The sequence below is a fragment of the Equus quagga genome, chromosome 5, assembly GCF_021613505.1.
Source record: "Equus quagga isolate Etosha38 chromosome 5, UCLA_HA_Equagga_1.0, whole genome shotgun sequence".
Classification (NCBI taxonomy): Eukaryota; Metazoa; Chordata; class Mammalia; order Perissodactyla; family Equidae; genus Equus; species Equus quagga.
Window position 1 is genome coordinate 8415170 of NC_060271.1, and position 27395 is coordinate 8442564.

Below are 27395 nucleotides of genomic sequence, written 5' to 3' on the forward strand. Positions count from 1 at the left end.
GAAATGAAGTAGTGTTGTAGTAGAGTATTGAGAGTAGAGCAGACACACAGGAGAAAGTGATTTTTTTTCCTCATACAAGGTCAAAGGGGAAAATCCCGCAACTCATAGCTGTACAATGATGGACTCTGTCAGAACTTCTCAGTGATCCTACTCAAGGCAAAAACATGAGAGAATGATTCTGTTTTGTTCACAGCCGTTGTTTCCTCAGTACTCAGAATAGTCCAGGTTAGTAATTATCAGATGGGTTAATGGTGGAATGAATTAATGAAATATTCAAATGAACGAATAAAATGAATGAGTGCTATGTACGTAAAACACAATGGAAAAATCATTAAGTAATAGGTGGTATGAGTCAGTTAAATTTTCTTGAAGAAAATGATTCAAATCTGGGTCTTGAGTTCCGTTAAGCAACAATAGGCATGCCTTCCTTTGTGATGGCATATTGTTTCTCACATTACATTGCAATTATTTCTGTAACCGCTTGTTCTGGGAGGAACATGTCTTGTCATCTTGTATTCCTTCCAGTGCCTAAAACGCTGCCTTGATCATATGAGGTGCTCATTGAATAAAAGAGTGAATGAATTTGGGTTGGTGGAAAGGAGAAAGGTTATTCTGTATAAAGCATCAGTATGAACGGAGGAGAGAAAGTCTGGGTTTGTTGGAAGAATTCGCTTGATAGCAAGATCAGAATTGTGAATGCTAAAATACCAAAACTTTGTGGGTCCAATACTTATTTAGGTATTTTGAAAATATTTGAAATCTGACAAACCATAGAGTCATAACTTCAAGTTGAACAAGAGTACACTAATTTAGAAAGTAATTTTTTTATACTTTAAATATTTTCAAGAGATAGAAAAAAATGGATAATGGACAAAACCAAGCTCATATTGCAATAGTAATTATTATCCTAGTTCACAGTCTTTCCAGACATGTGGAATATGCAGAGTTGCCTAAATTGGTAATTCTGATTGTCTGCTAATAATATATGTGTGATTGTATATATAATGAAAATGTATTTATCACTTTTATTTTCATAAATTTTAAAATTTGATAGGTTTTCTTTTTCTGCTTGTTCATAAGTTCTTATATTTGAAATATACTTAGTATGTAGTTTCATTAATTACTGCAATCAGTAATTTGGAGATCAGCTAAGAAGGCTGCTAATAAGAATAAAGCTAATGATAATGGTATGATATAATTGTTGAAGCCTGGAAAAATAGTGGTCTGTTAGTAACTTAATGTGTATTATATTGTTTATCATGTGACCTCATCTAATCTCTCTTTATTATTCTTTGAATACAAAGTGGAATTTTGGAGTGGATGGGAAGCAGGATTTATTGAAAGGATGCTGAGAAGCTCACACAGTTGAAGGAAAACTTGACCAACCAAGTCTTAGGAAGATCAGTAAACAGTGTTGCTCCATCAGAAACTCATCATGAGCCTGCCTCTTGAGCGCTGTTGTCAGAAGGACACAGCTTCAATCAGTCACTCATTCAAGATCCATATTCCAAGTAGAATCTGATTGGCCTAAGTTGGGTCATCATGATTAACACATTTCCACCACCACATGGGATGAGGCAAGAGTAATTCTCCAAAGGAAACACAGGATCTGTATCAAAAGAAAAGAGGGAAGGGATGATAGGCAGGTACACACCACAGATGGGTCATAATAATAGCTAATTGGGCAATGTGTGCATCTGAGATTGCATTTTTCTAGCATTCTATGAAACTGAATTAAAGTAAAGTTTTAATATTCTTTTGTTAAATCAACTTTGTCAATGACTAATTTACATACTTATACTGATTTTAAGTATATACAGCTCTGTGAGTTTTCATGAATGTATACATTTTGTATCCACCTCCCTCCCATCAAGATTTCCATCATGTTAGGAAATTTGTTCTCTTTTCCAGTCAGTAACCCCCAATCCTGCTCCAGGCAACTACTAATCTGGTTTTTATTACCACACTTTAGTAGTTTTGTCTGTTCTATAACTTCGTATAAAGGGAGTCATACAGTATGCACTCTTTTGTGTTTGCCATTGTTCACTCAACGTAATGTATATGAGATTTATCCATATTGTTGCATGTATCAGAAGTTCATTTTTATTATTGAATAACGTTTGTTTATGTGAATATGCCACAATCTGTATGTCTGTTCATAGACTGATGGACACTTTGGTTAGATTATTGTTTTGGTATTATGAATAAAGCTGCTATGAATAGTTGTGTACTCGTCTCTGGTGAACGTATGTTTTTATTTCTCTTGGTTAGATTCCTAAGAGTGAAATTGTGGGATTGTATGGTAAGCGTTTAACTGTATATATAACTCTCAAACTGTTTCTAAAGTAGTTGTACCATTTTACATTCCTATGAGCAATGTATGAGAGTCCCAGTCCTCCAAATCCTCACCATCAGTTGGTGGTGTTAGTCTTTTTAATTTCAGCCATTTTACTGTTTTTGAAGTAGATTTCTTTGTGGTCCTCTTTTTAAAAATTAACTTTATTGGGGGCCAGCCCAGTGATGTAGCAGTTAAGTTCACGTGCTTTGCTACGGCAGCCCGGGGTTCGCCCGTTTGGATTCCAGGTGCGGACCTGTGCCCCGCTTATCAAACCATGCTGTGCCAGGTGTCCCATGTATAAAATAGAGGAAGGTGGGCACAGACATTAGCTCAGGGCCACTCTTCCTCAGCAAAAAGAGAAGGATTGGTGGCGGATGTTAGCTCAAGGCTAATCTTTCTAAAAAAAAGAAAGTAACTATTGAAGGTTAAATGAACCCATTTTAAGTGTACGCTTTGATGAGTTTTGACAGATGTATGCACTCTGTAACGTCCACCAGCACAGTCATCATCCCTAAATTTCCCTGTTGTCCCTTCCCTATCATTCCCCGCTCACTCCAAGCAACCCTTGATCTGCCTTGTTTGGAGATTAAATTAGTCTTTTCTAGAGTTTCATATACATGAAATCATATGCTGTTTTCTCCTATGTGTCTGACTTCATTCCTCTATTGTAATATTTTCGAGATGCACTTATGTAGTTGAATGTATCTGTAGTCTGTTCCTTTTTATTGCTAAGAAGTATTCTGTTGTACCCAGACAGTGTGGTATACCCCAAGAAACATTTGCCTATTGGGCATTTGAGTTGCTTCTGGTTATTGGGTATTATGAATAAAGCTGCTGTGAGAATTAGTATACATTTCTTTGTTTTGGGCATATGTTTTCATTTCTTTTAGATAAATACTTAAGAATAGCATTGCTAGGTTATATGTTCACTTTTATACAAAACTAACCAAACAATTTTGAAAATGATTGTGTAATGTATGAGACTTCCTGTTACTCGACATTATTGCCAAAACTTGTATCATCTGAATTGATTTTAGCCATTTTAATAGGTATGTATCTTATCATGGTTTTAATTTGCATTTCTCTGGTGACTGTTTAATTTGAACATCTTTTTATCTGCTTATTGGCCATTCATACATTTTCTTTTCAGAAGTGTCTCTTCAAATCTTTTGCTGTTTTCTTATTGACTTATTGTTAAGTTAGAAGAATTCTTTATGTATTCTGAATACAAGTCGTTTCTCAGATATATGTGTTGCTAGTGCTTTTCCCAGTTCGTGACTTACCTTTTCATTTTCTTAATGGTGTCTTTTAAAGAGCAGACATTTAAAATTTTGAAATCCAATTTATCAGTCTTTTTCTTTCATCTTTTGCCTCCCCAATGTTGTTACAGTTTTCTATTATGTTTTCTTATTATCCTCATCTGTAAAATGGGGGCAGTCTGAGAATTAAATGAGTTAATATACATAATCACTTAGAGAATGTGTGGCACCTGGTAAGAACTATATACTGTTAGCTTCCTTTTTTGTTACTACAACTCCTTCACTCAGAAGTTATCATTAAGGCATTTGGATGCTGTCTGTACATCCCTGTCTCATCTCCTGCCTTCTCAAGAAATCTCTTTGGCATTTTCTTTAGGGGTCATTCATTAAAAAAAAATTAAAAGACCAAAGCCGAGATTTGCTATATGTGTAGGAGATGATTTGTATAAGCTACTGCAGTTTTATAATGCACCAATTTACCAGTGGCTTGGTTTCCATTCATATCTGATGTTTTAAGGAGATCTACAGGAATTTTTTCCATTTCCCTTTACCAAAAGGTCTAAAGCCCACCATGAGTCTGGTCATTTTCGTCTTCTGTTAAGGCTGAAGATAAGAATATTCTTACTCTCCTATGGCCACCTCTGACCTTGGCTTTCACTATGCTTTAAATCTACCTCACGTGTCTTCAAGTGGATTCTGGGAAATGACATTCCAGAGTATTGTTCATATCAAATTTTGCTAAAGAGAACTTAGAAGGTAGATTCTCATTGTAGTATATTAACTGGAGACACGTGCCACATAACGACCTTTCAGTCAATGATGGACTGTATATACGATGGTGGTCCCATAAGATTAGTACCATATAGCCTAGGTGTGTAGTAGGCTATACCATCTAGGTTTGTGCAAGTGCATTGTATGATGTTCACACAATGATGACATCACCTAATGATGCATTTCTCAGAACATATCCTCACTGTTAAGTGACGAATGACTGTCCATTAAAAATGTCATGGACATAATTAGTATGAAAGCAATAATAATTATACCAGAGTGGATTTTCAAACTTCTGTAAACTTGGTCAAGGCAAGATACTTTTCTTAAAATACACTGCAGTCTGATTAATATCCACTGTAGTGGTTTGAATCGGTCACAGAAATAGAAATATTGTCTTTGTTCTCTGTTACTTTGGCCAAATATTCAATCAGTCCCTATCATCATTTTCCTCTTTATGGAATGAGAGATATAATATCTTCCTAGCAAAAAAAAAATTAGCAATGGGATAATTAGCATTTAGCAAATGATATGTGGTTCCTCTAAGTATTTAGTATCATTTCTACTGTATAATCCAGGTTTTATCCATCTTTTTTCTAGAGGTATCCCCTCTGTCTGTGCTCTCCTGAGTCCTAGATCAGGTACCAGGCATCCTCAAAGTCTAGCTTAGTACCTGGCAATGAATAGGCATTTGGTAAGTTTGTTGAACCAAACTTTTAGTTTTACCCTTTGTGTCTTGAGTCTTTATTGTTTCCCTTTCCAATGAATTCTGTTTAAGCTCAAGAAATCACTATTCTTAAAAAAAGAAAAAGCAAGCAAAAACTTATTCCAGCTGTTCTTCTCCTTGCAGTTCCTATCTTTATACTTTTCACGCTGTTTCAAGAGTCAATTATACTTACCTTCTTATTTCACATGTATTTCTGAGCTTTTTAAAATCTAGCTCTTACTAAAATTGTTTTCACATATTTTTAATAATCTCTTCTCAGGCCTCATATATTAGACTATTTTCATTTTTCCATTTTATCTAATCCCTCCTTGTAGTCCCTTCTTTGCTCCCTCTATGACACATTCCTGACCTTTTGCCTCCTAGCACGTCCATTTTTGTTGTTTTGTTTTTGTTTCTCTTCTCTTTTTCTTACACATGTGAATTCCCCAAGATTCTATTTTTGTCCCGCTTCTCTTTGTCAAAGAAGAAAACTTAGGGAGAGAATGAAAATATTTTGGGGCTTCATTTATTTGCCTTTAAACAGATGTTGCTTCACTTAACGTAGCTCTGATTTTTTAAATTACATTTTTTCTCCATTTGGATATTACCTGAACTTCTCATAGTAAAATTAATTGTTGAATATATTTTTGTCCCTGCAAGAAGGCAAGCTGTGTTATGTCCATCGGTATATCTCCGTTGCCTAGCACAGAGCTTGGTACATAGTTGGCAAGTAATACATATTTGTTAAGTGAACAAGTAATATCCTACTATCACCTCAAAGTTAATATGTTCAAAATTGAACTCATCTGAGATTTTCTTTTGCTTCTATATCTACCGATTGTTTGGTGTCCAGATTAAATGCTATCTCTTTTCTGAAACTTTCCTTAATCCTCACAGACAAAAATTCTCTCCCTGTTCTGTATTCCTTTAGCAAATTATACTTTTACTGTACCTTCATTCTGGATTACATTTTACTTATTTATGTGCAAAGTTTATGTATATAATGTTGAGGTCAGGGATTATCTTCCTACCCCAAAACAAATATATTGTTTAAAATGATGTGAGATCTTGGAAGAGGAAAAGGGTTGAAAGTAGAGATGTGTGACTGTTCCTTCTGCATAGTATTGTCCCCTCTCCCATCTTGCTACTTTTCACTTATCCTTCAGTCATAGTTGGGACATTATTTCATCCAGGAAGCTTTCTCTGAACCTTAGTGAAGTCTTGAATATGTGGCTTTTCTTTGTACTCCTCTAGCATCATTCACTTAACAAATAGTTATTGAGTGCCTTTTATGTACTGACACTGCGCTTGGCAATGGGGATAAAGTGGTGAACAAAATTGATATTGTCTTTTCCATGATGGAGCCTACAGTCTAGTGAGCAAGGCAGACATAAACCAAGTAATCACCCAATAAGTAATTATCAGATGCTTTGAAGGAAAAGTATAGGGTTCTTTGTGAGAGCAAACCTACTTAGATGGGGGATTGATCAGAGAAGAGTTTTTTGAAAAAGTGTATCTCACAGAAACCTCAATTATGATGATTAAGATTTGGCCATACAAAGAATGGGGAAAGGGCATTCCAAACAGATAGAGTATCTCCAAAGGCCCTAGGAAATAGAAGAACTTGATGCCTTTGAGGAACAAAAAGGCAGGCCCATTTTGGCTGAAATATAGTACTAGGTCGTTATACAGATGAGGAAACTGAGGCTCGAGGAGGTTGAATGAATACAGAATATATTAAGGATCAGATTAGTAAATGGGAGAGTCTAGATTCAAACTTGGGACTTTATAAATCTTTAGTGTTCTTTCCGTTATACCTTGGCATTCCCTAGTGAAAATTTGAACAAAATCTTTCCAAACTCTGGTATTTTGTTTCTTTTCCAACATCACAGAACATTCTCATACCATTTTCTGTTTTTTAGCAAAGGAGATATTTGTATGTGGAACCATTCCTGTCAACACAAAAGGGGTAGTTGACCTGGCACTAGGCAGAGATGCTTCCATTGAATTTGTGGCTTTGAAAACTGATTTTAGCATTTCCTTGACTCAAAGGATTTATGAGCCTCCAGAGTTGTCAGGGTTCTATGGTATCCACTGTCTATATTAATTTGTGGATTTCTTTGTTTTTTTGTTTTGCCAGTGGAACATTCCAACTCTCAAAATTCATAGCAAGCATCTTACATTCTACTTTATTTCCGTTCAACAGTCTAACATTGTAAACTTGACCCACCTCTGGCAAATATTCAAGTTAATGTTTCACAAAATACACAAACTCCTTTTGGCAATTGATTTGCAGGCAACTGATAAAACATGGAAGTGTTAGCTTTTTTTTTACTTTTTCCTTTTGTTGTGGACATTGATGGGGAAGGGGAGGTAAGAAGTTGTTGTGATGCAGGGGCAAAGTTGAAAAGGTCTTTTTTTTCCTCTAGAGAATCTTCATTATTACCCTGCAGTGAACTGCTCACAATCCAGGATGTAATAGCCTGCTTGCTTAGTAGTCTTCAAAAATGAGCATATGATGTCACACGTTGCTATGTTCTGAGTAAATGGTGACTTGTTAACGTAAAGTTCAATTTCAGGAATGTTTTGTATCAGGAAACTTCCCCTGTGATGCTCCTGCCTCCTTTTGTAACCTGATATAATCATGGTGCTGTGTTTATCAAAGACCTTTTGCCCCTACATTTTTTCCTTCTCAATGTTCTTTTCATTAAGAGTAATGATTATAACATGAAAGAAGGAATTTAATTCCTGAACTAGTTTTTAATTCTTATTGGAGTTTTTCATTTGTGATTTTCTATCTTACTCCTCTCAATGTGAGGAAGGAAATAATGTTAAAAAGTTTACTTTAAGGTACTGATTTTACTTATTCTGACATCCTTAAGCATTGGTTTTGTGGGTGTTTTGCTTGAATGAAGACTGCAGAATTAAATTACTTTTTATGACTCAAGATTTGGGAAATATTATATGCCAAATGCATGTTTTTAAAATTTTCTAAAATACAGTTTTATTATAGGTAGTAGAGAAACGTTTAATAGAAAATATTTTGTATCATTAAGAAAACAATTAGTATTATGTTTAAATTTTCAAAGTATACTTATTACCCTTTACGGTGTCCTCGTCCCTGCCTCCCCCCAGCAGTTTTCTGTTACTTTAAATGATCATCGTGTTTTTTTGTTTGCAGGCAGCTATCAATGGTGTAATACCCCAGGAAAATGGCATTCTACAAAGGTATGTTATAAAGTGCTTAATGGTAAGATGGGGATTTAGCAAAGCAAAAAAAAGACAGTTATTAATTTTTTCTTTTAATTTTTGATAGAGCATTTGATCTTTGGTCTATAAGTTCATTAATATAGTTACTGTTCTTTCAGACATGTTAATTATATTAATGTCTTATAGTCTCCATCCAACTTTTAACTGTATAGTGTTATTTCAGATTGGGTGCTACCATTTTTAAAGGTGGTTTTATTTTAAGAAAGCTTTTTACCGTCGTCTTTTAATTCATAAGATAGAAGGAACCGAATCTTTAAACTGTTAGTAGTGAGAAAATGAGACGTGGCTCAGTAGCCCGAGTGCATGATTATAATCTAACTATCCAGACTTTATCTCCAACCTGACTACATTCTTTTTTTCCCTCCCTCTTGTTTTTTAAATTAAGTATATGATAACTTGGCAAATTTGAGTAAGTCCTTATATTGAAACTTCCCAGAGCACGAAACTATTTTACCTGAAGAATCCAATGTTAACATGTGGAATGGTCTTTGTGGTTTTGTGTCATTGCCAGAAGGTAAAATTGGAAGATGGTGCCAAGAGAGCTACGATAGTTAAAAAATAATTCCTTAAATTAAAAATAAATTTATAACTTTTCTGTCCTTAAAATTGGACACTGGTTCGGGATTAAAAGAGCACACTATAAAGTCATAGGAGGTAAAACTATTTGTCCTTCCAACTGTAGTTTAGTTACTTGACTTTCCCCCCTCCCCTCTCAATTCAAATTTTGGCTTGAATTTTGGTGGCTGAGATTTCTAAGTCACTGAAGCATGATCTGCTAAGTGCGGATGAAACAAACAGAAACAGCAGACTAAGAGGTTGTTTTGGAGAGGAAGAAAAATTACTGTTGCAAAAACATAAAAAATTGCAAAATGTGCTGTACTTTATAGGAAACTGTGTATATTTAGAAAGGAAGCAAAATTTTATTTGGTACCTGTACCATCCTTAATGATTAACAGTTTTTAGGTGAAAGCAATGATAAACAGACCTATTCTCCACCCTTTTTTCTAAACTGTCAGCAAGAGTTTCATTCAGAGTAAGTGTGGCTGATTTCCAGAGTCTGTACCAAATTTTTGTGGTGGTGTTTGTTTTTTTCATTCAAAAGCGTTCAATTCTATTGCAACCCTTGTCTAGAAAGCAAACCAGATGATTACAGGAGCTTCCTTCATGATCATTTTTTTCTTGGTTTAAAAAGTTTTAGATTGCTAAATATGGCTCCAGTTTTATTCTTGAGTAAATGTTATTCCACTTTTTGTGCCAAAATTTTTGCTCGCTAAACCCTTGTGGATTCAGCTGCTAGGTTCTGAGTACATATTGGATATATCTTACAATTAATAGTATTTGCTCTGAGTGAATTCTAGAAATTCTCTCATCCTTGGAAACATCCCATCTCTCCTGTCACAGATGATACTTTTTGCTTAATACATTTTATAACTAGAAATTCAGCACTGAATTGATTTCTCATAAGGTTACTTTAATAGTTTGGGTTTATCCTTGATCAGAATGGGTTTTGGTTTATTTTATTTGCTTAAGTTAAAGAAATGAATAATATATCTACAGAAGAAAGTCAGTTGTATCTAGTAATAGTCTTCAGTCGTTTTCCTTCCTCACTTTGGTGTTTAGCTTTGAAAGCACTGTGGATTTGACATAACTGAAAACTCCTCTTTTGTCTACTGACCAGAGGAAAATGAAAGAGGGCTTTTTGTACTTTCTTTTTTTTTTTTTTTTTTAAATATTTTATTTTTCCTTTTTCTCCCCAAAGCCCCCCAGTACATAGTTGTATATTTTTAGTTGTGAGTCCTTCTAGTTGTGGCATGTGGGATGCCGCCTCGGTATGGCCTGATGAGCAGTGCCATGTCCGTGCCCAGGATCTGAACACGCGAAACCCTGGGCGGCCGAAGCAGAGAGCACGAACTTAACCACTTGGCCACAGGGCCGACCCCCTTTTTGTACTTTCTTGTAGGCTTAACACTGAAAGTGGAAGACAATACTAGGAATTGTGTATGTAGGCAGTTAAAAGGATGTTCGTTTTGTGTTTGGTTTCTGTAGTAAAGTTGAATACAGTCTGTGAATTCAACTGACTCTCAATTTGTCAGTTTATACCTTAACAGAGAAAAGAGTTGCCAAAAAGAATCTTTTAAAAATATGAATCATTTTTGGAATGAGAAGAGCCCAATCCCTTTGCGTTTTAGCTTTTCTTGAAATCAGATTTTTGCATGACTTCAAAAGTAAGAATATAGTTTTAAATACACCCACTAAGTTCAAGGCAAAGAAACTAACATTTTTTTAATGTGTAAGGCACTGTGCTGGGTAGTTGACATATTTTTCCTTACTCAAAACTCATTACAACCCTTAAGAGATAAATGTTCATATTTCATAGATGAGGAAACTCCACATTAGAGAGTTTACATAGACTCGCCCAAGGTCACAAGTGTAGTAGGTGGTGGAGTCTGGTTTGTCTCGTTTTGAAAGTCATGCTCTTTCTTTTATACCACTCTGTTCTCTTCAAGGTCAGTAAGCCAGGCATGTCACAACTTTTGTTTTAATACTTTTTTCTTTAGATAAAGGAGGTGAAATTTAATATGTGTATATAACCTCCTTCTCCCACAGTTTTGTTTTTACAGTTATTATTTTAGTTGTAAGTGAGTAGAGGCAGATATTATTATCCCTCATTTTACAGGTAGAAAGAATAAGGCCTGAAGTGACTTGGCTCAGATTATACAGCATGATGTTGATGGAGTCAGGCGTATAAGCAAGTCCTCTGCCTCATCCTCCAAACCTTATTTCACTAGACAATATATTGCTAATACAACATATTTATAAACTGTGTAACTTATGCAGTCATAAACGTAAACCATTCATTCAGTCATAAACATCTAGTGTGTGCATGTATTTTTATTGTATCTTAGTATAATATTTATTCAGCATATTGTCCAGAGCCTTTTTAAAAATTATTTTTGGAGATAGTTATTGTTAGAAAGAAGTGTTAATGAATTGCTTGTATCAGTAGAGAGCAGATTCTATGTTTTCTAAAAATTTTATGAATTAATAGTATAACTTTAGTCGTTGACTAAGGGGTGGTATTTATCAGACATTTATTTTATGACCCAGACAGATGTACTATATGTTTCTTTGTCCATTGTTTAATTCATTGAGGAAACCTAGAGAAGACAAAGCTTGTTTTCAAACCTTGACCATTATGCTTTCAGAATGTATAAATGCTGGTTTTCTGATTTAGAAGATAGCCATTTTGCCTGATTAGTTTTTATTTATTGTCTTCTGTGATGCCCATATTAAAAATCTGCTTTTTTCTAAAGGTAAATTTATCTTTAAAACACGTGTTGTTTTTTTAACCTAAAGATTTTACCATGGGATGGACGTTTAAAAATTGAAATAAACAAGTGCAGAGTTTGTTTACTTTGCTTTGTTCACTGCCTTCCAAGGACCTGTGTGGTTTGTAAAGGAAAGTTGAGTAAGGATAAAAACACTCCTGTATAGAACTAAAGTAGATTTCTCCATAGAGTTTCCCTTCCCAATCAGTGTCTTTTTCTGTTGTTGAATTATTGATTAACTAGAAAAAAATAGTGATAAGGTCATATTATATGATGGCAGTCTTCATAGATGAAAAATCTTAAAAATAGTTTTTTTGGTTAACAATACTGGATGCCTTTGCAGTCTTTGGATGTCATTGAACGTTAGTCAGAACTGATAGGACCATTCATCAACTGGTAGTCTCTCTTCGTCTAATTTTTTTGGGATGCTTGTGAAAAACTGTAATGTAATTTCGTTGTTTTTTATTGATCCTGAAATAGAGTAATTATAGCCAATAAGAAAATTTTCAAGTGATAACTTTAAAAAAAATTTTCTTTGTGGCTGACAGGCATACCAAAAAGCTTGCTCTGATTAGAAGTGTTAAACTGTCTCCTAGTGTTAGAGTTAAGAAAAGGAAAAAAAAAGCACGCTAAGAATTTTGAAGACAGGAAATTTCATATAGGGAATCAGAGACACAGATGTGGAGCATGTTGAGAGTAAAATCCAGATATAATGACTGCAGGAAACAGCTGGACCACCAGTCCCAGGTGGAAGGGCACGAGGGAGCCTAGGGGGTGAGCAGACTTACAGCAGCAGCATCCTCTGAGAAGGATGGGCAGAGCCTGGACTGTGTGGACCAGGTCCAAGGCACCCCATTTCAGGAGGCCTGCTTCAGGACCAGCCTGCCCAGGAGAACCCCCTGCTGACCACCGAAAAGCACAGTCACTCCTAATACTAGAGGAAAAAAGGGAGAGGTTGGGAGAGGTTTAGGTTAACACAAGTTTGATTCTCAGAGGAAAACCCTAGGAACATGGCCCCAGACATATGAGAAAGAAGTCCTCTCAGCTGATCCTGGTACCTCTGACAGAAGGCAGACTTGTTTTGAAGTATCAAAAGAAGCTAGAAGCTTGCACTAAAGGGTGGTGCTGAAACAAAGTGGGTGCCATTGTTACAGTGATGTCATTGCTAGGGTAATGTTGATAGGATCAGTGTGCAAATTGAAAAAGAAAATTTTTTGTCTGTGCATGCACATGTGTACTGCTGCAGTGCTTGTTTCTGTTACTGGTCATAAGGCCATGGTTGATATTTACCTGTTTCTTCCACTATTTATTCTATATTCCCTCTGCCAGTGCTTCAGATAGTCAAGGTTCTTTACCTCTTGGGATATCTCAAACGTTCATTCTGTAAGAGTTGGAATCCTCAGTGGACCTGCCCTTTTTTTTTTTATTGGTTGTAGTTTTCCATTAACCTTATTATTGGACATGCCCCAGAAAATAATCCATTGTGTAGCAGAAACCCAATTTTTTCCTTGGTAATCAGGACCAGTCACTTCAGTTAGTACCTCCACCTTTGCTAGTTGATTCAGTAGCATGAGGAATACAAAATGACTGAGTGGCATTCTCAAGTTCTAATTCAGTGGACAGATTGTGGAAACATTACATCTCTGGGACCTATGATCTCTGAACCACCAGATCCAAAAATTGCAGGAAGCAAAAATTCAATAAGTTATTAGGCGTAATAAGAGGAACCACTACCACCACTTATTCCCATACCTGTGTTTTCTTGCAATATATGAAGTATCACTGTGTTTTGGTCACTGATATAAAGCATATACCACATCCTTTAAGGTGGATCTCCAAGCTTTGAGGGTGTTGTCTTCCAACCTGTGCCTAACTGTCTTCAGCAGGCCATTCCACTGTTCTGTCATGCTAACTGTTTCTGGGTAGTAGTATACACAAATGATGCCAGTGCTGTACTTCTTTTGCTGTGAAATGAGTTTCTTGGTTAGAACCAGTGTTGTGTGGGAAGCCATAGATCAATAAGGCATTCCCTAAATCCATCAATGATGGTGCTGGAGGAAGGACTGCTGTCAGGGAAGTCAATATCATATCCAAAAAAGTGTCTTTTTAAGTGAGAACAGATCATTGCCCTCTTCATAATAGAAGCTGTGCCTTACCAGATTCCCGAGGAATGGTGCCATATTGGAGGCTCAGTAGTAGACTCTGTTGTTTTCAGTTTAGGCACTCAGTAGTTTCCCTAGCCAGATTCAGACTTGATGAGGGGAAATTGATGTTGTTGTGCCTATGCCTAACCCCCTTCCCTATTGGTGTGGACACATTGTCCATTACTGCACTGAGTAGCTCTGGAGTAGCAGGGGAAGAAAGCTGACTGACATCAACAGAACAATGTCATCTTATCCACGTTGAGAGCCTTTTTGTTCAGTGGATAGCCTATAGGCAGCATTCACCTTGGAAACACATATGTCCCCATTTTGTGTCCATTCAGAAAGATTCATTTCCATATCTCTTCCCTAGACTTCTCTGTCATCCAGTTTTCCTTTTATTCTTTCCAAGTCCTGATCAGCTGGCCAACCCATTAACTATTGCCCATGCTTCAATGTAGATTTGTACCTCAGGCTCTCCTTCTAAATGAAGTAGTCAACCTGTGGTACAACCTTAAGTTCTCCCCACTGAGAGGCTTTTCTTTCACTACTGTCTTTCAGGTATGTCTTTGATTAGGGCTGTAATGTTTCAGCAGTCTATTTTTGGTTGGTGCCAGCATGTTATACATAATCATTTTTTACTTTCCCAGTCTGACTTTTTCTTCCTCAGTTAGCTTGGTTATCTCTTATGTATTGATGGGAAGTGCAAGATAACAGCAACTGACCTTTTGCTGTGACATGCTTCTGACTACTGGTCCCCAGTAGTCAGAAAATTTGCCGAAGTGACAGGTGCCTGCATTTTTGTGGTGCATATCGTCTAATCTCTAGCGTGCATGTGTCTTACCAAAGCATCCAAGTACTTAAGACTTTTGCTCTTAAGGACTAGTGTACCTTGTCATCAGTAATGTTGTTTTGTGAAATGTTTAGGTGATCAAGATTTCTCCAGACTAGATTATTATGACAGAGAGCAGAAGAGTTGACATAATCTTCAGGAAAAGACATTGAAGGTATATTGTTGACCCTACTGTGTGAAAGCAAAATCCTTGTTGTGGTGCTTACAAATTAAAAAAAAAACTATGTGCAAGATCAATTGCTTTCTATTGTCCCTTTCTATGTAATAACCCTAACTCTATGGATCAGGAAGCCAATATGGAATGTATACCTGTTACTGAGTGTGTTTCTCCCAATTGTATATTCAGGATCTGGGGGAAAAACTGCAGGGTAGGTTGACAGATTCTTTGAACCTAGTGTGAGTGGATTTGGGTGAAAACTTCATCTACCACTGTAGTCTTCCACTTTTATATCCCCAGGAATTAGTATAACTTTAGAGTTAGCATCTAGTAATCCCCTAAAGATCCAAATATTTTCCTTTTATCAATACAAAAATGCTCTAGTAAATGGCTACAGGTCTCTTAGGGGAAGTCTTAGAGGAGAATTTACAATATATACATGTGGCTCTGTTGCATTGTCTTTGAGGGGACTAGGGACTTTATGTCTGTGAATCAACTTGTGTTTGGAAACTTGGTGTGGCTGTGACTCTGCATTGTGGTTATGGAAGTCAGGATTTAGGCTGCCAGGTCTAGGATTTCTACTGTTTATAGATGAAGTAATATTTTAGTCAACTGACTTTTAATTTTTTTCCTTAGAAATACCATGTTCAATTAAGCACTATTAAAGATCTCTGCAGATCGAAATCTTCTGATTGCCACTTTTTGTCCAGGCTGTTCATTAACATAATTGCTCCCATTTTTTTCTTGTTAAATTCTGCCTTTTGACTTCTGTACTCTGGGATCTCATCATGTCCATTAGGGAGTCTTTTTCAGTGGTGACATCTCCCCATGTCATTCCTAACTCATGGAAGATAGCCACTGCAGAGTTTTTCAAGAATGCAGATTCTTTTACTACTATATTTCTCAGTGCTTTAGTGCAGTGTCCCCTGGGGCCTCATGGATGCTGTAGTAGGAGGAGGTGTGTATACTCAGGTTGTATGTGGTAAATCCACTCGAGCATACCTGTTTTTCTCAGCACATGGATTTCTTCTATGTTTTGCCAGGAAAGTTCAGGGATTTCATCCTTGTTAAATGTAGACTCCTTTGGGACTTAAGTTTCATTCAGTCAAAAGCAAATGATTAGAGGTACTTATAGCTGCTTAAGCAAACATGTTATATTTGGCTCTATCCAACCTCTTTAGGTTAAACTCACTTCAAGTTTATTTCCATACCTATTCCCTAGGTTTTTGCTGATATAATTTATCAAAATCTTATAATTAGTTTTGTATATAAACTATCTTCTCTCAGTTAAGACATTGTACGTGTCTTCTTGGAGCATACCTAGATCTGATTTTGGAGACAATAAGGAGTGTTGGGGGCAGGTTTTGAGAATAAGCATTCCCTTTCAAGGTAATTGGCTCAGGTGAGAGTATTAAGTCTTCCAGCAAGAGGAGGCTGACCTTCTCAGTCCGGGGGGAGGAGCTGTTTCTGCTTATGAAAGAAGCTCGGAGAGAGACTCCAGGTGTTCAAGATTTTAATCTTCATTTGAGTCCACTTAGGTAGCCTTCTTCTGCACCTTAGGTCCCACTCTCAGCAAGACAGTGTCTTAACTTTCACAAAAGAGACTTCAAAAGTATATATATTCAACTTTCATTGTAATTCTGCAAGCTGCAAAATTAAATTTTGGGTCTAATTCTTAGCAGGATAATACCTGTGGTTACAAAAATAAGAAACTCTTTTTAAAGGGCCACTTCAAAAGCTCTGTAGCTTTCTTTCTCTTCCTCCCTCCCTCCCTCCCTTCCTTCCTTTATTTGAGAAGAATTAGCCCTGAGCTAACATCTGTTGCTAGTCCTCCTCCTTTTGCTGAGGAGGATTGGCCCTCAGCTAACATCTGTGCCCATCTTCCTCTATTTTATATGTGGGACGCCTGCCACAGAATGGCTTGATAAGCTGTGCGTGGGTCCGTGCCCGGGATCCAAACTGGTGAACCCCAGGCCACTGAAGTGGAGCACGCTAACTTAACTGCTATGTCACCAGGCTGGCCCCAAAAGCTCTGTAGCTTTCTTATCCTGGATTGAACTGAAAGTTAAAAACCCTATGTGCGTCATTTTCTTTTGTAAGTTCTCCATTAGAATCAGAAGCAGCTAGCCCATAGTCCTTGTTGTCATCATTATCACCATAATGGTCAAGTAAAACAGCTGTTTGGTCCCTTTAGGCACTTGTTTCAATAGGCATGTGATCATAATTGACTACAAGTGATAATTTAATTAATCATTATGCTAATACATGGCTTAGATCAGTAGTATCCCATTTTCCATTGGCAAGGAGCTCAGCAGTGCATTGAAGGTCAAGGACATAATCGAGCTAATTCCTGAATCCTGTTTCCTGGGACGTCCATTATCAAGAAAATGAAACCACACAAGGGTATTTCATCAGAGGGAATTTAATGTATGATTGGTTACACAGGTATGGAAGACTGAAAGAGCAAAAAGGTAAAACTGAAGTAACCTTGATATAATAACTTCTTCAGGAAGTTACCACTCTTAGGTCTAGGGAACAAAGGGATTAACAGAACTTTGAAGCTCAGAGAGGCCACTTGGAGCTGAGGATCAGACTTCTGTGGAATGCATACTGTCCAGCTGCTACTGGTATCTCTGGGTATGTCAAGAAACTGGTTTAATAATGAAGCTGGTTATAGGCTGAAAAAAGCAGAAACTGAAAGCTAGAGGGTGATGCTGATGGAAATTCATGCAAGCAGAAGGAAGTCTTTACTCCTGTCCTCCTAACTACTAATCTCTTTCTGGGATCCCCTAATGGCAACATCTATCAGGAAACCATATGCCAAAGGAAAAACATAATTTTGCAGAAGCCTAGCCCCAGCATCACAGAATAGACTATAGAAGGGTGTATTTGGAGTTAAGAAAACAGTAAGTCAGTGACCAGCCTCCTAACTTTAGCTATTTTTTTAAGTATGGAGAAGTTGTGACAAAATTTAGAGATGTGAAGTATCATTGCCCAGATTCTGTTCATAGCTACTTAGGAGCTCACTCTGAATTCCAATAGTGATGTTCTTTCCTGCTTTGGACATTTTCTCTGTTCCCATGTCTTCCTTCCGAGATTACTTTTCTTGAATCTAACAACTGCAAGAAAGGGTAGGTTTTTGTCTTTGGATCAGTGATTGCTAGAGTATCCGAACTCTGGTGAGATCTAAGCTAGTCACTTTCAGACTTTTTTGACTATGACCTATAATGAGAAATCCCTGGAATCCGAAACACACGTATACAAATATGTACTAGAATCAAAAGTTTTGTGAAACAATATGTGGTCCTAACTATTAAGTGACATACACTGATAATTTGAATTCTATTCTATTCTTTAAAAGACTGATCACAACTCGTTAAATCAATTATGTAATTTATGATTTGATAAACACTGATCAAAGCAATAGTGTGAAGTAAATATAAATACTTTCTCCTGCTCAATTGTATGAACAGTGCTTAATTTGCCATGTCTTTTCAATCTTGTTGTTTCTATTCAGGTTCCCAGTCCATTGTTTATCCTTAAATTCAGGAAGAAAAGATGTTTTTGAACTGAGCTTGTAGTTCTCGTGGGTGGAAGATATATACAAAAATGATGTTTCAGTGGAAGCATTCCTCATGTTCCCTCCCTCTCTACTTCTCCCAGTGAAGGAAAAAAGTGACAATATGTATGGTATATTAAGTCAGAGAAAAACCAAATTATTTAATAATTATTCCTTTATCCATTAGTTTGTCAAATATTTGAGTACCTTCTATGGATAAAATCTTGAGCTCAGTGCAGAGGATATAGCTGTTAAAAACACAAATATGAGCTTTGTCCTTGTGGAACTTATATGCTAGTGGGGAACTTAAGTGTCACATGATTAATTATACCACTAAATAAATAATTATTCATAGTGGCAAGGAATTAGAACTAGTCTGAGGTAGTAAAACATGCTCTGAGTTGAAAAACATCCAATCTGAGATATAAAGGATAAATATAGTTAGCTAGAGCAAAGACGGAGTTTTCGGATGGGATGGGAAGGAAAGAATATTCTTAGAAGTAGTTTATGTTCCCCCATGAAATGAGAAGGATCAAGGTGAGACAGAAGAAATGAAAGGCTGTTGTGGCTATTAGCATAGAGAGATGGAGATAGCATAGCACAAGGTAAGGATGGGAAGACAGGATTAAGATCATACAGGGCCTAGTATGCCACTTTATTTATACGAAGAGCAGAGTATTGAAGTATTGGATCAATTGGAGTATTGAAGAAAATGATATGAAGATATTTCTGTCTTTAATTTCACTCTAGTGGTGGAATGGAATGAAATGCAGGAAAGCAACGGCACACATGGCAAGATTAGTTAGGAGGCTGTTGCAATAGTCCATACAAGAGGTGATTGTGGCTTGGACTAGAATGGCAGCTTCAGAGGAGAAAGATGGATGACTTATCTAAAAGATATTTAGGAGGTAGAATTGAAAGGACTAATTAGATGTGGGAGTTGAGAAAGAAGAAGGAGTCACAGATAATGCCAGAGGTTTCTAGCTTTAGTAGCTGATATGAGGAATAATGGAGGAGAATCAGGCTTGGGAAAACATTAGTAAGTTAAACTTTGGGTGTTCTAAGTTTGAGGTTTGAGATCTTACTAGGAACCAGGCACTGTGCTAGCTTTTCATACACAGTTTCTGATTTAATCCTCACACGTATTTTCCATTTTACAACTGAGACAGCTATTAAGTGGACTGAGCCAGGGTTTCATTTTTATTTTTTAAGAAGGGAGAAATTTGAACATGTCTAAATGTTATTGAGAAAAATCCAGAAGCAAAGGCCGTGTTGAAGATACTGGAAAGAAAAGGGACAATCCATAATGTAGAGCTAATGAGAAGATGATTTTAGATTTTGCATAGATAGAATGATGTCATCTCTATTTTATGGGAAGAGAGAAAAAGAGTGCATGTGCAAGTTAATTTGTGGATTTGATGTCAGAGAGGTAAGGGAATTTCCTCTTGATGGCGTCTATTTTCTCTGCAAAGTAGAAAAAAAGATATCTTTTAAGACTGAAAAGTGAGATAGGGAGAAGGGAGGTTTAAGAATGGTAAAGTTTTGAAATAGTTTTTACGGAAAGCAGAAGTAATAATAATTCAGTGAGTAAATGAGAGTGAGTGTAGATACTGTTCTTAATTCAAAGTTTAAAATGTTATTTTACCAACATCGTAACAACATAAGGCAAAAATCTAATTAAATGCTAAATGATGTACATGGTACTGATAATAAACATAGAAAGGCAAGGATAGGAGGGAGAGTAATGTGGCCTTTAGTCACTCGGAAAGATTTCATGGAGCAGGTAGAACTTAAGTTAGGCCTTGATGCACAGGTTGGTAAATTTGATAGGAAGAAAAATACAAGCCAAGTATGGAGTGGGTCCTTAGTGGTCATCTGTAATGATTTGGTTGATAATAATCCTTCTTTTGTGTCAATATTTCAGTGACTATGGAGGCGAGACTATTCCAGGACCTGCATTTGATCCAGCAAATCGCCCAGCTCCAGCTCCTCCTTCCTCTTCCTCTTCCGCGTTTCGACCTGTAATGCCATCTAGGCAAATTGTTGAAAGGCAACCTCGGATGCTGGACTTCAGGGTTGAGTACAGAGACAGAAATGTTGATGTGGTACTTGAAGACAGCTGTACCGTTGGTAAGGTTTTTCCTATCATAAAGCCTTCACCAATAAACAATTCATTAGGTGAACGTTCAGTTCATATTCTTTTCTTTTGAGTTGACTGCCAACAAGAAGGGGAAAAGGCAAATTGAAACTGATGTTTTTTTCGTACAGATTATTGTGCTCTATTTTGTGTTGAGATTTGTGTTGAGATTGACGTAAGTTTGAGAGTACGTTTTTTTGTTCCACGTAAATGGAATGGTATATGATACTGTTTTAGGGCAGATGCACATCAAACATCTAAGAGCTTAAAAAATACCATATTTATTAAGTACATTGCTTAGCGGATTTTATGGTTGAAGCTCACTGATTTTTCATTCTATGGTTAATGAAAGATGAGAAATAAGACACATTCCCATCATTCCTTCTCCCTGCCAACTGAATAAATGCTTCAGTACTATCCTGTCAAAGGAAAATCCAAGTGTTGTATGCCTGCCATTTTTGGACAGACTTTACCAAATTTCTATAGAGAAACTATGTTGAACTCATATGTGATTCAGATTATTTGATTCATGTTTGTTGTAGAACCAGAAGTTATATTAATTTCTGTTTTAATGTAGTTTTTCCTTAAATCTAAATTCCAGATATTTCAAAAATTTTGTCTTTGTTCCTTTAGGGTAGATTCTTTCTTAATTTTATTAATTGAGGTACATTGCAGAGAAAAGCAAGGCTGTTAAAAGTGATCATTCCCAAATGCTAATCAGATTGTTATTCCGTTATTTAAAGCCATTTAGAAACTTTGTATTGTTTTCAGGATAAAATTCAAATATTTTAACATGGCCTGTAAGTCCCTGCTTGTTCAGGCCTCTACTGTATTTCTGGTTTTCATCTATTACCACTCTCCTCCTTGCTCACCATGCCTAAGTTGTAATGGACTTCTTTCAGTTCCTTGAATAGGTTATTAGCCCACTCAGGGCCTTTGTACCTGTGGCTCCTTCCACCTGGATTCCTCTTCTAGTCCAGCCATGACTCCCTGTGCCCATCCTCATGCCACAAAATAGTCTCCTGTACATTCCTTTTTTCTTTTTGTTAAAAAAAAACACATGATATGAGATCTACCCTCTTAACAACTTTTTCAGTGTACAGTATAGTTTTATTAACTATATGCACATTGTTATACAGCAGATCTCTAGAACTTTTTCATCTTTTTCTTTTCTTTTTAAAGATTTATTTTTCCTTTTTCTCCCAAAGCCCCCCGGTACATAGTTGTGTATTTTTAGTTGTTGGTCCTTCTAGTTGTGGCATGTGGGATGCTGCCTCAGCATGGCCTGATGAGCGGTGCCATGTCCGCACCCAAGATTCGAACTAGCGAAACCCTGGGCCGCCGAAGTGGAGCGCGTGAACTTAACCACTTGGCCACGGGGCCGGCTCCCAAACTTTTTCATCACAGAACCTTTTTAATGTAGTCCCACTTGTGTATTTGTACGTTTGTTTTCTGTGCTTCTGATGTCATATCCAAGAAATCACTGGGAATGTTACGGAGCTTTTTCTTTGTGTTTTCTTTTAGGAGTTTTATAGTTTCAGATCTTATGTTTAAGTCTTTAGTCCATTTTGAGTTAATTTTTGTGAGTGGTGTAAGATAAAGGTCCAGTCTCATTCTTTTGCTTGTGGATATCCAGTTTTTCCTGCACCAGTTGTTGAAGAGACCATCTTTCCCCATGGTATAGACTTGGCACCTTGTCAAAGATCATTTGATCTATATGTGTGGGTTATTTCTGGGCTCTGTTCTGTTCCATTGGTCTATATGCCTTTATACCAGTACCATACTGTTTTATTTTGTAAAATGTTTTGAAGTCAGGAAGTACAAGGCCTCCAGCTTTATTCTTCTTTCTCAAGATTGTTTTGGCTAATCAAGGTCCTTTGTGGTTCCATATGAATTTTAGCATCATTTTTTCTATTTCTGCAAAAAATGCCATTGGGATTTTGCTAGGGATCATATTCAATCTCTAGGTTGCTTTGGGTAGTATGGACATTTTAGCAACATTAAGTCTTTAATCCATGAATGCATAATGTCTTTCCACTTATTTATTCTTTAATTTTTTTAATCAATATTTTGTAGTTTTCGTTGTACAAGTGTTTCGCCTCCTTGGTTAAATTTATTCTTATGTATTTTAGTCTTTTTGTTCTGTTGTAAATGGGATTATTAGTTTCCCTTTTGGATTATTTGTTGTTAGTGTATAGAAACATAACTAATTTTTCTGTGTTGATTTTGTATCCTGCAACTTTGCTGAATTCCCTTATTCGTTCTAGTAGAGGGGGTGTGTGTGTGTGTGTGTGTGTGTGTATAATCTTTAGGATTTTCTACATATAAGATTATATCATCTGCGAACAGAGAGAATTTTATTTCTTCCTTTCTGATTTGGGCACCTTTTATTTCTTTCTGTTGCCTAATTGCTCTGGCTAGGACTTTGAATACTGTGTTGAATAGAAGTGGCAAGAATGGGCATCCTTGCATTGTTTATGATTTTTAGAGGAATAGTTTTTAGTTTTCACCATTGAGTGTGATATTAGCTGTGGGCTTTTCATATATGGCCTTTATTATGTTGAGGTAATTTCCTTCCATTCCTAGTTTGTTGAGTGTTTTTATGATGAAATGGTGTTGAATTTTGTCAAATGCTTTTTCTCCATCTGTTGAGATGATCATGTGATGTTTTTCCCCTTATTCTGTTAATATGGTGTATCACATTGATTGATTTTCATATGTTGAACCATCCTTACATTCCATGGGTAAATTCCACTTAGTCTTGATGTATGATTATTTTAATGTGCAGTTGAATTTGGTTTAGTGTTTTGTTGAGGATTTTGCATCCATATTCATCAGGGATATTGGCCTGTAGGGTTTTTTGTTACTGTTGTTGTTCTTGTAGTGTCTTTTTCTGGCTTTGGCATCAAGGTAATGTTGGCCTCATAAAATGAGTTTGGAAGTGTTTCCTCCTCTTCAATTTTTGGACAAAGTTTGAGAAAGATTGATGTTAATTTTTGTTTACAATCCTTGATAGAATTCTCCAATGAAGCCACTTTGTGCTGAACTTTTTTTTGTTGGGAGGTTTTTGATTACTGATTCAATCTCTTACTAGTTATAGGTCTGTTCAGATTTTCTATTTCTTCATGATTCAGTCTGGGTAGGTTATATGTTTCTAGGAATTTACTTATTTCTTCTAGCTTATACCATTTGTTAGCATATAATTGTTCATAATGGTTTCTATGATCCTTTTTATTTTTGTGGCATCAGTTGTAATGTCTCCTCTTTCATTTCTGGTTTCTTTTTTCTTAGTTTAAGCTAAAAGTTGTCAATTTTGTTGATCTTTTCAAATATCAACTCTTTTGTTGATTTTTTCCTATTGTTTTTTCTATTCTCTTTTTATTTCTTTTTGCTCTAATCTTTATTTTCTCCCTTCTGCTAACTTTGGGCTTAGTTTGTTCCCCTTTTTCTGGTTACTTAAGGTGTAAATTTAAGTTGTTTATTGGAGATCTTTCTTCTCTTTTAATGTAGGTGTTTACTGCTATAAACTTTCCTCTTAGTACTGCTTTTCCTGCATCCCGTAAGTTTTGATATAAGTTGTGTTTTTGTTTTTGTTTATCTCAAGATATTTTCCAACTTCTCATTAGATTTCTACTTTGCCCCATTGGTTGTTCAAGTGTAAGTTGTTTAATTTTCACATATTTATGAATTTTCCAGCATAAATGACGTGTTAGGTTACAGACAAGTCTTAACAAATTTAAGAAGATTGAAATCATACCAAGTATGTTTTCCAACCACAATATAATAAAACAAAATATCAATAGCAGTTTTCCTTCTACCCCTTTCTTCTTAAATTTATCAAAACTTGTTTGTGACTTAAATGTCATCTGCCCTGGAGAATGTGTGCTTGAGAAGAATCTGTATTCTGCTGCTGTTGGGTGTAATGTTCTGTATGTCTCTTAGGTCCATTTTGTCTACAGTGGTGTTCAAGTCCTCTGTTTCCTTACTGACCTTCTGTCTGAAAGTTTTACTCATTATTGAAATCCTGTACTATTATTGTGTTGTTGTGTATTTCTTCCCTCAGTTCTGTCATTGTTTGTTTCATGTTTTGGGTGCTTTGATGTTGATGTATATATGCTTATAATTGTTACATCTTCCTGGTGAATTGACTCTTTTATCATTAAATAATATCCTTCTTTCTCTCTTGAGACCGTTTTTGACTTACAAACTATTTAGTCTGATGTAAATATGGCCACCCTACTCGCTTTTGGTTACCAATTGCATACAATATCTTTTTCCATCCTTTAACTTTCAGCCTGTATGTGTCCATGAATCTAAAATGAGTCTCTTGTAGTTAGCATATGTTTGGATTTTGTTTCTTTAATCCATTTACTCATTCTGTCTTTTGACTGGGGAATTTTAGCCATTTACATTTAAAGTAATTACTGAAAGGGGAGGACTTACTATTGTCATCTTGTTAATTATTTTCTTTCAGTCTTGTAGCTTTTTTGTGCCTCTTTCTCTCTTGCTGTCTTCCTTTGTGTTGGTTTCTTTTGTAGTCTCATGCTTTGATTCTTTTCTTGTTTTCTTTTGCGTATCTTCTAAAGGTATTTTCTTTTTAGTTACCATGAGGCTTACATAAGACATCTTATAGTTATAACAATCTATTTTAACCTGATCACTTCAATCATATACAAAAACTCTACTCTTTTACTCTCCCTCCCTTTTTATTATTGATGTCACAAATTACATCTTTTCATATTATGCATCCATTAACATATTTTATAGTTATAATTGTTTTTTATACTTTTGCTTTTTGAGTTCTCTGCCAGCACCACTCTTACAGTAATTTGTATTTGCATACAGTATTCTGTAGTTGTCTATTTACCTCTACTAGCAAGCTTTATAGACTTATGTTGTTGTCTAGTGTCCTTTTGTTGCAATTTGAGTACTCTATTTAGCATTCTGCCTTCCTTTCTTTCTTTGGTGAGGAAGATTGGCCCTGAGCTGACATCTGTGCCAGTCTTCCTCTATTTTGTATGTGGGTCACCGCCACAGCATGGTTGATGAATGATGTGTACGTCTGGGCCAGGATCCAAACCAGCAAACGCTCGGCTGCTGAAGTGGAGTGCACATGAACTTAACCGCTACACTACAGGTCAGCCCCTATTTAGCATTTCTTATAAGGCAGGTCTAGCATTGATGAAGTCTGTTGGCTTTGGTTTGTCTGGGAAGGTCTTTATTTTTCCTTAATATTTGAAGGACAGGTTTGTTGGACATACCATTCTTGTTTGGCAGGTTCCCCCCCCCACCCCCCAGCACTTGGAATATATTATTTTACTCCCATCTGGCCTGCAAGATTTCTGCTGAGAAATCTGCTGATAATCTGATGATTGTTCCCTGTGTATGGCAAGCTTTTCTCCTGCTGCTTTCAGATTTGACAATTTGAGTTTAACATGGTTTGGTGTGGGCTCGGGATTCATTTTTGGGAGGATCCTTTGTACTTCATGAATTTGCATGTCTGTTTCCTTCCACAGATTTGGAAAGTGTTTGGCCATTATTTCTTCAAATAAGCTATCTTCCTCTTTTTTTCTCTTCTCTGCAACCTCTGTAATGCATGTATTGGTCCTTGAATGGTGTCCCATAAGTCTTTTCAGCTTTCTTCACTCTTTTTCATGCTTTTTTCCTCCTCTGATGGGGGTAATTTCAAATGACATGTCTTCAGGTTCAAGATTCTTTCTTCTGGTTTATTAAGTCTGTTTTTGAGCCTCTTTAGTGAGTTTTTCAATTCAATTATTATATTCTTTAGCTCCAAAATTTCTGTTTGGTTCTGTTCTATCTCTTTGTTGATATTTAGAGTGAATTTGTCTTTTTAAGGTCACCAAAACCCTTCTACTGATATTTGAAAAATAGATTTATTTATGTTTACAATAGAAATTAGTCAGAATTGACTGTGCTTATTACTCATGTGGATTTTCAGTAATATTCCTAAGGCATTCTTGGTGTATTAGTAGGGAATACTTAAGTAGGGTGGTACTAGGTCTTTGCTTTCTTAGTTGTTAGTTTAGAGTATTTTTATTATCATAGGGGAAGGAATGCAGTGCCATATCACAGTTTTTCTTTTAAATCTTAAAATTATCCAAGATTTTATCTGTTTTAAGAAAACTGGAATGCAGTCTAGTTAAAGTTAAATAAATTTTAACTGATATTTATGTAGCATGTGGCTGAGTAGTTAACAGTGTCTTATTTCAAAGTGGCCTGGTTCTTTTTGTTGATGGAATATTTGATGTATGGTGGAAGTTCATGGATATTTTGATCACTTTGAGTCACTTTTTCATTGGTTCACTCAGTTGGAGTGAAATCCCCTGCTCGTTTCAAGGATAGTGATCACAAATGCTGGCTTCTCTGGATTATGTATATTAATGTTACACTTTATTCTATCTTAATTTGGAGAAAATGACTGTGGAACTACTTTAAAGCTTTGTTATAGAAATTTGTGATAGAATTTCCAGGGATCACATCTTGTAAACTGTTGGGTTTATAATTCACTGTAAAAGCAGTGAATTTGGTTCATTGTGTCCAAGTATGGTAGAATAGAAGCAAACAAGTCATCATTCTGTTTGAAAACGAATACAGTTAAAATAGTTACAGATAGGGCCTGGCCCCATGGTCGAGTGCTTAGGTTTGCGTGCTCCGCTTCAGCCACTCAGGGTTTTGCCGGTTCGGATCCTGGGTGCGGACATGGCACCACTCATCAGGCCACGCTGATGTAGCATCCCACATGGCACAACCAGAGGCATCCACAACTAGAACCTACAACTATGTACTGGGGGACTTTGAGGCAGAAGAATAAAAAAAGAAAAAAAAGAAATAAAAAGAAGATTGGCAACAGTTGT

The 27395-nt window shown here is 36.3% G+C and overlaps 1 protein-coding gene across 3 annotated transcripts in view; it reads left to right on the forward strand.

The window, feature by feature from the left end:
* FAF1 (Fas associated factor 1) overlaps window positions 1-27395 on the forward strand; it is a 473869-nt gene that overhangs the window by 139944 nt on the left and 306530 nt on the right. For all 3 annotated transcript variants that reach the window (XM_046660423.1, XM_046660421.1, XM_046660422.1), the window contains 2 exons: window positions 8256-8302; window positions 20308-20513. In XM_046660423.1, the coding sequence (XP_046516379.1) occupies window positions 8256-8302; window positions 20308-20513 (253 nt within the window). The remainder of the gene's footprint in view (window positions 1-8255; window positions 8303-20307; window positions 20514-27395) is intronic.